The sequence below is a fragment of the Pteropus vampyrus genome, unplaced genomic scaffold (assembly GCF_000151845.1).
Source record: "Pteropus vampyrus isolate Shadow unplaced genomic scaffold, Pvam_2.0 Scaffold173, whole genome shotgun sequence".
NCBI classification, from domain to species: domain Eukaryota; kingdom Metazoa; phylum Chordata; class Mammalia; order Chiroptera; family Pteropodidae; genus Pteropus; species Pteropus vampyrus.
The window spans coordinates 952,608-964,064 of NW_011888954.1; the positions used below are offsets into that span (position 1 = coordinate 952,608).

The window sequence follows — 11,457 nt, forward strand, 5'->3', positions numbered from 1 at the left end:
GCAAAACCATGGGCCAGGTGTGGTCATTGGCTGGCACAGCATACTTTTCACTTACCTCATAGGCAGTACCTATGGATCAGGAGCCGGCGAGGTCAGGGACAGACAGGAACGTAGATTTTAAAATGGTAGAGGCCAGATGTTCAGGTCAGAATCAGAATAGGTGAGAATGCCAGGTGTTCATCCTTCTCGAAGCTGGCCACATGTCAGGGGGCAGGCCACTGGCTAAGGATGCTGGGAGGAGGGGGTACAGCCGTTTCCGGCTCATTCACAGAGAGTCCCAAGATCAAAAGTACTAAGTAGAACCTCTCCGAACCACAGTTGCTCCCAGGAATATTTCAAGTAAACTTTTTCACCTATGGGGAAAGCATACAAAGGTGCGCCAGTGAGAAAATGCCAACTCCGTAAGCCTGAGGAGCCGACAGTAGCAACGATGTCATGACGACCAATACATTTTCAAAGTTTTCCTGAAATGACTAGGCCCACACACTTCAAGAAGTTGGTAAATGTGATCATCACCATTTTATAAAATTGAGGATGCAGTGTCTGCGATGAGAGCCACCCACAGGGGAAGCAGGAGAGGGAGATTCCAGGCCCTGCCCATCCCACTCACTGTGGCCCCTGGACTGGTCAATCTCTCCTGGGTCTCAGTGTCCAAGACGCAGGGGCCCACCCAACTCTGAAGGATTCTGACCTGTCACTCTGTGCGTGTGAGTCAGGTCCAGCTCCAGCCCCGGGGCTGCTGGTGTCTGCTATGGATCCTGCTCGCTCTCTGTTTTCAGCCTTGCAAAGGGAGGGAATCGGATGAGATACTCCCTGCCCCACCCCCCGCCCCCACCAATAGGGTGGTCTCCCCTACTTCAGAGGGAATCAGGTTTCCTTTTTCTCTCTTCAGCTGGAACCAGTGGGCAATAAAACAACCTTCTACAACTTCACCTACAGCCGAACCAAACTCAAGTGCCCCTCTCCTGTGAGTAAAGGTCCTGCCTGTCCAGTGTGGAACAGATGTCGGGGGGTGAGAGGGGTGAGGGAGTCGTGTGATATAGCACCTGGAGACATGAAAGTCCCCTGGAAGGCTTTGTCATCATGTACCCTCACTCACTGCCACCATTCTCAGATCTCAGCACTCCTCACTGCCCTCGACACTTTGCTCCACGGAGTGTGGGCAGCCACGAGTGGGGGGAAGGAGAAAGCACAGTGCGGACTGAAGAGGGAAGAGGCACTCAGGGGAGGCAGGCAGCGCTGGCCAGACCTTGAGTCACGCTCTGCCCCTGAGGGGTCTGAGTCATTCTCTGTCTTAAACATGGCGAAGGAACTCTCCCATGGGAGTGGGGGCATGGCAGGGAAAGGGAAATAAGACGCCGTGTCTGTTCTGGGAGCCTGCAGCCTTCTTTCTCTCTTTCCACCACTGCCATTTTCTAAGACTTTATTGCCCTTACTCGGACCACTGACAAAGTCCCCAACTTGCCCCCTAGCTCTCCTCTCTCCCTTCTCCATCCATCCCATAATCGCTGCGAACATGGAACAACCTACCCGGAAGTAACTCCGGTCCTGTCGAGACTGCTCGAAACCCTTCCCTGGTCCCACTACCCATTGAAGAGAATCCAGATGCGGGGCACCTTCTTCAGTCACCTTAGACACACTCTGCTCCTGGAAAATGGAGCCTCTTCCCAGACGAACCCCACGATTGCCCGTGACTGTGCTTTCCTCCCATCTGCTCCTTCTGGAGGTTCATCCCTCATCACTATCTATGAAAAATTTTCACATCCTTCAAGTTCCAGATGTGGCCCTCTCTGGGCTACGGTTTCACCTTATCTCACCCTACCCATCCTGCCCCAGACACACACCTGCCTTGGTCTCTCTTTCCTGCTTATACCTCTCATAAGACAAGACGAGCTCCTTTGTGATGTGATTGTTTCTCAACATGTCTTATCTCCTGACTGGACAATGAGAGAGGTCACATCTTAACCCTCAGGTACTCTGACAATTCCCAGCGACAGGGCCCCCCCCCCCCCCGTAAGGTGGGCACTGAATTCATGATCAGAGAGAGGGAGAAAAGAATCCAGCAGGCAGGACCAGCACCTCCTCCCTCAGCCCTTCTCACTTTCAGTTCTCAGATCTACTACAAAACCAGCCAAACCAGTTGTTCTTCCACGCTGACCTTCTCTGCTCCCCAGGCACTCCCGGATGGGAGGGTGAGGGGAACTGTCCAGTGGTGGCCTAGAGGAAACAGAGGTGGGGACTCTGCCAGCTTCCCAGGACTCTTCCATTGGTCACCTGTCAGTTCCCAATCTTTCAAACTCAGTCTGACAGGAAAGGAGATGCTGGTGAGACACCACAAGGAGGTCAGAGCTGGGTGGTGACCACTTCGGCTCCCCTTCCTCCTTCAGAAGAGTGGGGCACAGTGTAGATGAGAGAACTTAACAAACAGATCAGCTGTGATAGGCGTGTGCAAGGTGATTGTAGCATCTCTGGGACAGAGACTTAGTGAGCCTAAGGTAGGCAGGTAGATGGTTTTCAGAGGCCCTTAACCCCTGATCCTGTCCTCCACAGGAGAGCCCTTACCTCTACACCCTGAGGAACAGTCGGCTCCTCCCAGATCAGGCTGAAGCAAGCCCCAGGGTGCTGTCCTGGGCTGTGCCAGTGGCAGCAGGAGGTGGCATTGCAGTGGGCATCGGCTTCATGATGGTGTTGAGGGCCGTAAGAGGTGGGTTGGAGGGAAATCTTCCAGTAAGCCTGAACACTATGAACTTGTAGGCCCGCCAGCCATGTGTAGGCATGCACCCTAAATTCCCCAGCCACACTCTTCAGCAGACAGCATTTGCTTTAACATTTGGTGATGTAGGGAGCCGAAGGGACAATCATGACTTCTTGGGGCATGGAGCCTACATTCCTGGAACTGGCAAATTTAAATAAAGGCCAAAGCTGTCCTGTTTTGTGGTTAACCTGCTTAAAGCTCTCGCCTTCCATCTGTTGTGTGGCGTAAGTGTGAGGGCTGGAGCCTTTTGTGTCCTGTCAGCCAGAGCTGCCTAATTGGTAGCCGACCATGGCCCAGAACTGGTCCCTGTAAGGCTCCAGCTCAGTACTGGAGAAGCATATCCTAGAGAAACCAAACTCACTATTTCAAAGGTGGGGAAAACATGGGTCACCAGGTGGTAGCTGGAATTTTAGAGCTGGCTGGCCACCGTCCAATACAATCCAACACATACCTGTTGTGCACCTGTTTTATACCCTGCACAATGTAGAGTGTTGTACCTCCAAGCTGTGCATGTCACAGCCTGGCCAAGAAGATAACTCCTTCAAAAGAAAAGCTTGGTGACTGTGTGTGATTCACCAAGGCTTTGGTGAGTAAATGTGTCTGATTTCAAGACTAGGAGGAGTTCATTGGGAAAATTTCCTGGGAGAGAGCATTTTGAAATGCTGTTTAAAAAAAAAAAAAAAAAAAAAAAGGATTGGGATGTGAACATTTCACATATTATCCTCAACCTGATTTTCTCAAGGTGCTAAATTTAAGAAAGACTTTCTCTTCCTACATCACACGTTGGTGAGAGAGAGAACTGGAGAGAGTCTGATAATACAGGCTGCATTCATTTAGCCCCTACTAGGGGCAAGGCCCTGAGCTGAATGAATGTCTTACACACATTATCTCTTTTATTCTGCACGAAAACCAAGGGAGGGATGATGAAAAAGTTTTGAAAATAGAAGTGGTAATTTCACAACATCGTGAATGCACTAAATGCCACTGACTTATTCACTTTAAAATGGCTAATTGTATGTCATGCGAATTTTACCTCAATAAAAAACAACAACAACAAAAAATAATCATCAACATCTTCAGTTTCTATCTGATCCCACAGCTTGAAATGACAAGGGACGTAGGTCAGAATCCCAGATATACCATTTAAATGTGTGGCCTTTGGAGCAAATCCCATCACCAGCCTGAGCCTCAGTTTCTTAGATACCTCATCTATAAAATTCAGAATACCCATTTTGCCTGCCTCACAGCACTGCTGGCAAACAAGGAATGTATTGTATAAAAATGTTCTGTAACTCTAAGACCCTGCACACATAAACTGGGTTAAGATAGGATCCAGACTGTGGGGGACGTGAAATCCAGAGGTGAGTGGGGGAACCGGGCAGTGACTGTGCATGAAGACTGCCTGTCTTCTTCTCATGCAGGTTCATCATCTTATCTCACTTTCACAAAACAGAATAGAGTCCCCAGAGGACCTTGGTCCCATCCCAATGTTCTTCGAGCTTTAATTTCTGTTTCTGTACAACGGAAACAATATACTTGCCCCCCTTCTTCCTAGGGACCGGAAATCATAGCAACTAAATTACACGTGTCCTCAATAACTACCACATGCCAGCCTGTGCTCCTGACTTACCATTGTGTAACAACAAAGAGGATCCATTAAATCCAATAGTTCATCCCTCCACTCTTTTCCCTCAAGTTTCCATTCCAATAAGTCCCACTTCAAAGAATCACGGAAATTATAATGACAAGCTCCCTCACTTGTGGTTGGAATTTACACTACCCAAGGAATCCAGGAGCCCCCAGTCTGAAAAATTAACAACAACAACAAAAAAGTGATCCCAGGCTGGTAACCAAGAAACACTTTGCAGAAACAAAGAGAAATCCTTTCTGGAGGAACAAAAGCACAAGCCGAGCCTCCGATTCCCACCAAATAGATGCTAAAAAAAGCCAAAATTTAAAAATATGTGCAAGTACCTACTTGAACTTGGGGGTAGTATATATACATTGGCTACACACCATGTCCTTTACCTATAGAAAAATGTTCTGTCTAGTTAGGATGATGCTCACAGCCACATCGTAAACAAAGCCATCAAATCCTAAGAAAGCTATACTCTACGGTCTTCTTCATAGAGGCTTTTGAATTCAGAAGAGATCAGTCTGGATTAAACTTGGTCAAAAGCTTTCATAAAAGACATGGAACTTTAACTGAGCTCTGAAGGATGGAGAGAGAATTTGGTTAGAGGCCAAAAAGAATGGGGTTTTAGAGTCTGGAAAAATTCCATCTGAACAGACGAATACAAGCATAGTATGTATAGGGGACAATTAGAAAGCCAGAAAAAATGAGTGTGGATGAGCCAGATACAGCTGGATTAGGGGGACACTAAAGAAAGGGTAAGGAGTCAACAGAGATTATACTGTTACAATGGTTGTACTATCAGGCTGCATTTTATTTGGGACTATAAATGTTATTGGGAAAAGATTTGTACGAGGAAAAATAAAAGCAATAAAAGTTGACAGAGTGCTTATATTATGACATGCACCTTGGTGTACAATAATTAAAATTTCTACATCCCTATTATCGTCCCCTTTTCACAGAGGAGAGAACCAAGATTCAGAGAGAAGAGGTAACTGGCCAAGAGTTATACTTTCATTACACAATGGGACGTTCATCAAAATGAGTACTAGTGTCCAGGGTAGGGGAATGACCCCAAAACATAAAACACATGCTTCTAGCAGGAACTGGGCCAAATTGCAAATAAATGTGGGATAAAATAAAAATCTAAGAAGGAAGGATATTATCTTCACAAGGCTATGATTGTACCATGAGTTCCTCTGCTTCCAATTGGTCTGAAGAGCTCAGCCATCTCTAGTTAAAAAGCTATGATTTAAAAAGCTAACTAAAAAGACTAAGATTTACTTTACTAGAATATACGTGGAGTTATAGCAGCAGGCAAATCTTTTAATTGGAAAAAAATGAAGATACAATCCCTGTGAGAATCAGTGGACAGTAAATGACAGGATTAGACCCACATTTTACGTAAGTTTTTTAACGGTACTAAAGATAGATTATAAGTATGTTTAGAAAGATTAAAGATACAAGGAATTTAAAACATGAGACAAGAATAAAGCATTATTTTTTAAAATAAAGGATTTGTGAAAGAACTAAGAACCAAATAGAACTTCTAGAAATCAAATATATTGGTACTAAAGAAAATTCAACTGCAGTAAATGTGGTCAAATCAGTAGATTAGACACTTAGTAATCCAACATTTTCTGTGTATTTACTGTATACCAGGCATTGTTTTTAGCAGTAAGTCTGTACACTCATCGATTCTCATAACAGCCCAGTAACATACGTACTAATATTACCCCAATCTTACAGACAGAGAAACTAAAGCAGATTCTCTAGCTTTTCAATGGTTTGATAAGAATTCAATAAGATGAAAACAATAGTTTAAAAGACGGGTATTCAATATTTAACTCCCTTCCCATACCAGTATAAATTCCAATAGATTGTTCAAAAGCTTTATAAAACCACCATAATAGTGAAAATATATTTGGCACCTTACAGTTTACAAAGCACTTTAATATATTCTCATTTGATCTTCACCACAAACTTGGAAGCAAAAGATAGTATTAAGAAAAACAACATCCAAATGTCTAACCAATGTACTGTATACTTGAAACTAATAAAATTGAAAAGAAAAAAGAAAGAAACGTCTCAAACTTGGGAAGAAGGCAGGAGAGCAACCACTTGTCCTGTAAATGTCATTGTTTAACAAGCTCATCTCAAAGATATTTACTGATCCAGAATACCATTTGACTTTGCTATTTACTATTAAATGGAGCCCAGGCACTATGAAGTTATGTTAACTAGTGAATTTCTGACGGGTAAAAAAGATAACCTCAAGGTTACAGTTTTATCACATTAACCATTTTCATATCTATAAGCAACATCATTTCAGCATTCCTTTGACATGTAAATTTGCATTCCTCAAATTCTCCTTGGAACCTGACTTCACCATCATAATGACTGCCTCATTAATTACTGAGTTAAAGTCTGACAAGTGTTCACCCTATAATATGAGAATCATGCTTTTTAACTTTTTAAAAATTAAGAATGATTTAAGTAACTAAGGAGCAAATTTTTAAAAATTATATAAAACCCAAGAGCATATTATAAAAACCTAGTAAAAGAGAACTATTGGGAACCAACAACGCAGTAATTCCATCCCTAGGTGACAGTTCCCAAAGAAACATTTGTAAATATGTATGTCTAGGGAAGTATGTGCAAGCATATGCATGGCAGTGTTGTTTATAAAATCAATAAAACTGGAAATGATGAGATCAATGGCCATCAAGAGTGGATTAGAAAAATAACTTGTACATTAATACAACGGAGCATTTATGCATCAGAGAAAAATGAATCCCTATAACTTCATTCATCAACATGGGTGAATCTTACAATGAAAAGTTTTGCAAAGATTACATGTAACATGGCTCCATTTAAATATGGAGAGAAGCAGTGAAAGGAGTAAAGGTAATCAATGTAACAATTATCATAAAAATCAGTAAAGTTGTTACATTTGAGAGAAAGAAGGGGTTGTGATTGAGGGAGGATGCATGGAGAGCATCTAAGATACTGGATTTGCTATTTCTAAGGTACCTAGTAGTGGTTTCACAAGATTTTGCTTGATAACTATTCTTTAAGTTGAATATTGTGTATATATATCAGACTTTTTCTGTACTATTTCATCATATTAAGTTAAAAGAATGGAGGAAGATGCTTTCTTTATACGACGACCAAGCTAAATTAAATTGCTTATTTCTTGAGTGACCATTTGGAGGGAGCTCCTTGGGGCTCTGAAGCCTGAGGATATGCCCAGGAAAACCTCCACTTTCCCAGCCATCTGGAAAAGTTGTTCTCAAGGGCCACATACAAAACTTGGTAAGCGTTCATTACAAAGTCTCTGAAGCAAAATAAATATAAGTCAAAGTTGATCTGGGCAAAGAAACAGAGCCCCCCACTTCAGGGCAGCCCTCAGACCCAGTCTCCTGGGAGCAGGCCGATTTGGGCCCCACTCCTTAGCTACAAGGCATACATGGGTGCTACAGCAAGAGCTCAGTAGGCTTCAGTCAAAGGAGGCCACTCAAGTGTGGACCCTCGTATCTCTATGTGATGTCCATAAAACTTGTCACTATAAGTTTGTTCCACTATTTTGGCACGTGGCACTGTGACATATCAAGGAAATATGTGTCCTCCTGGAGAGGCCCCAGAGTCCACCTCTATTGGCCCTCGCTGCACCATCCAGCAACAAGCAAGCTGTCCTCAGGAGCCTTCTGCACAATGCTGAAGGCAGAGGCACAGAAGAGGGAATGAGGAGGAGGAGGGGAAATGGAGGAGCCCCTAAATATTTCCACATGGATGGTGGGCAGTCATTTGAATTTCATTGTGTGATCAGTTAAAGTCTTAAGAACAATCAAGCTCAGTGATTGGAGAATCCACACTGACCAGGGAGGAGGAGAGCTGGGGAAGAGAAAGAAGCAAAAGGAGAGCCTATTCCTGAACTATTAGGAATGACCCTATTTCTTCAACCGTAGTAGCACACGGATAACATCTACCATAAAAGGCTGTTAGCGGATTGAATGAGAACACGGATGAAAGGGTCTGGCAGAGGCGGTGCTTGATAAATGGGAGCTGCGATGATTCTCATCTCTTGTATGCAACCTGGGCTGAAAGTGTGTCCATGAATCCCGCTATCCCCTCCCTCTGCAGTGTATTGCCTACTCTGGTTCTCCATACATTTGAACCTAAGCCTAGAATTAAAGTATTGGCCTTCTAGCAAAGGCTCAGCCTCACGCTTGTACCTAAGGGGAGGGCCCTCCCTTGAATGGAACAACTGAGGCAGCAGCCCTGAGTCCCACACTCAAAGGTAAACAGGGAGGCTACAGGGCATGCCTCTAACTTTCCTTTCTGAACAGTATTAAATTCAATTTTGAATTGTCTGTCTTTACTGATGTCCCAAAGACCCATGAAAGAGGTTGATGATGTAGGCTCCTTTCAAGTGCTATCATCTTGGGTAGGCCGTAAACTTAGAGAACACTTCAGGGTCCACGATACAGTGAGAGGCAAGCTCTCACCACCTAGCCCCCAAATCACCAGAGAGGCAGCTGCTTTCTCTGCCCACTCTGCCAGGGGATGCTGATATAACAAAGTCTGGTTTTAGATTTTTATTTCTAAACTTGATTTCAAAGGTTGAAATGGGCCTGGGGTCCACTGCAGCTGCAGCCGGGATAAGTTTTCCAAGCCAGCCCTCCAGAGGACCACTCCATCCTGGCCTAGACACAGGACTGGCTATACTATTTGCAGGGTCCAGGGCAAAATTAAAATACATGGCCCTTTGTTGAAAAATTAAGAATTTTAAGACAATGACAGCAGAGCATTAAACCGAGCATAGCGCCTTTCTGAGTGTGGAGTGCTGTGTGACCCACAGGTCACACATCCACAAACCTGGCCCTGCCTAGGCCATTTGGTGCTCTGCACTCTCAAAAGCCAGACAGATAGGCTATTACTGCACCCTTGTCCCCATAAATTATGTATGGCTGTTGGGGGAGGAAAGGAGGAGGCCTAGGGGTGTCACCCTCCCCCCAGAAAGGAAGGTACCCCAGGTTCTGTGGCAGAGCCTAGGATGCCCTACCCAAAGGGAGGCCCACAGGGCAGCTTGGTTTTTTCCACTTACTGGAAAAATAGCTCAGAACATATCCTGCGGCCAGCAGATCGATGATAACGTCATTATATATGGAGATTCAATTTCCACCTTTCTTTTCCACTTCTATTTGTGTAACTCATTTTATCCAGCAGGGGACATGAACAGGATCACTTTGGGTCTGAAAATCCCCTGGGGAGACAAGGAAACATAAGCAGTTTCGAGAATTGTGCCCAAGGCAGCCCTCCGCCTCATAGGTGGCACAAGTACCTGTGAAACCAGCCCAGGTATTGGTGTATCTTATAAGGCTACTGTGAGAATGCAGGCAGGGCCTGGGCGTAAAGCACAGAGCAGAGGCTGGCACAGAGCACAGCCTGGCACAGAGCGGACACTCAAAACATTTATCTACCATTAGTGTTACTCAGATGAGGCTTCTCAGTTTTCATATTTTATTTGATTACTTCTGTTGCTCTGCCAAATGCTTATTTGTTATTCGGTCTTTTTTTTTTTTTTTTTGAGTTGGTATTTATATCGTTGCTATGACAGAAACTCTTTGACCAATAAGTGTCTTCATTCAGCCAGCCAGCCAGTCAGCCAGCTTACAGAGCTGAGCCTCATTATCATGTATCCTGTGTGAGCCACCAGGAAACATTGATGAGGAGCACACAAGTCACCTCCAAAGGCTTTTCAGTCTGCCGTAACAATCATCATGCTTTTATGATTCTGTACCTACATCAGCAAACATTAGCACATAGATCCCAACACATTCATTCATAAATTATGTGTGACTGTACTAATATATAAATCACGAGACATTCACAAAAATAGATGTTTTTATAGAAGATAACGCTGAAATAAAGTTTTGCTCTTATTAAAATAGTAATGATATTTTGGATGAGGAGAGCATTTTAATTGAATGTGTTTCACTACTTTTTAAAATCTTGATTTAAAGCTTTGTATCGCAACTATTTATGGATTTGGTTTCAGGTTAATTTTGTTTCTACACTTGCTTCCAAAGACTGTCATAGCTTAAAAAAAAAAAAAAAAAAGAGACTTCGAAAACATGGGTAGCTCCAAACAGAAGAGATACCATGTCGGTTGTGCTAACTAAATCACAATTGTCATTCAGTTATACAAAGATTTTTGTTGAAATGTTCCTAGTAAAATACCCTTCTCCCTGACTGAACTTTTTATTTTTAAGCAAACTAATTAGAAGATGTCCCATTTTTCAAAAATGGGTTCACACCCCACTGATACTATCCTTTTGAAAATTTAAAACTAGGTTTTAAAATTTACTTAGTTTTTCTAATTTACAGATATGAAAGTTTTCATAGATGAAACTCATCATTGTCAGCTGTAGAATCAAATAACAGTAGCAAACATCTGTTTTCAAAATCAGCTCCTTCCCCAACCTTTGTTTTTAAAATGCACCTTCACATACTACGCTACACAAGTTATTTTCAAAAAGCTATTACTTTTCCTTTTCCATGAACTAAAGTTTTTTTTCCTAAAATATTTACTAAGTGACATGTAACTGACAACCAGTTGTCATTCTAGAAAAGGTCAGCAAGTTTGAAATTGTTGCCGATTTTAAAAAATGCATAATTCATCTTCAAGCTGGATGGGTCTTATAAGCACATTTCCAAAATACTTTCACAGTTAATCCCCATCCATCTCATTACAAAATGTTGCAAGGATTCTATTCTACTTAAAAGTCTTGTTTTATAACAACTACTACATAGATGATATCTTATCACATTTTGTACACTCCTGGCTTTGCTGCAATAGCTCGCCAACAAATATGGTGAAAGAATTTCATTGAGTGCTAGATTTGTATTCTTACTAAAGAATCTTTTTGAGTCCTCTACTAGCAAGGACACTTGCCACAGATTTTCCAAAGCATTGTTTTTATTAAAGAAGCAATTTTCTTCTGAGAATATATCTTTATTAGTACATTTTTCTTTTAATGGTACACACATACAAGAACTATATATT

At 42.8% G+C, this 11,457-nt stretch overlaps 1 protein-coding gene across 1 annotated transcript in view; it reads left to right on the forward strand.

The window, feature by feature from the left end:
- The window catches only part of PLB1 (phospholipase B1), a 135,567-nt gene extending 132,625 nt beyond the window's left edge, over window positions 1–2,942 (forward strand). The window contains exons 57-58 of the mRNA XM_011370761.2: window positions 893–967; window positions 2,551–2,942. Coding sequence (XP_011369063.1) covers window positions 893–967; window positions 2,551–2,754 — 279 coding nt within the window. The 3' untranslated portion in view covers window positions 2,755–2,942. The remainder of the gene's footprint in view (window positions 1–892; window positions 968–2,550) is intronic.
- Window positions 2,943–11,457: the final 8,515 nt, after the last annotated feature.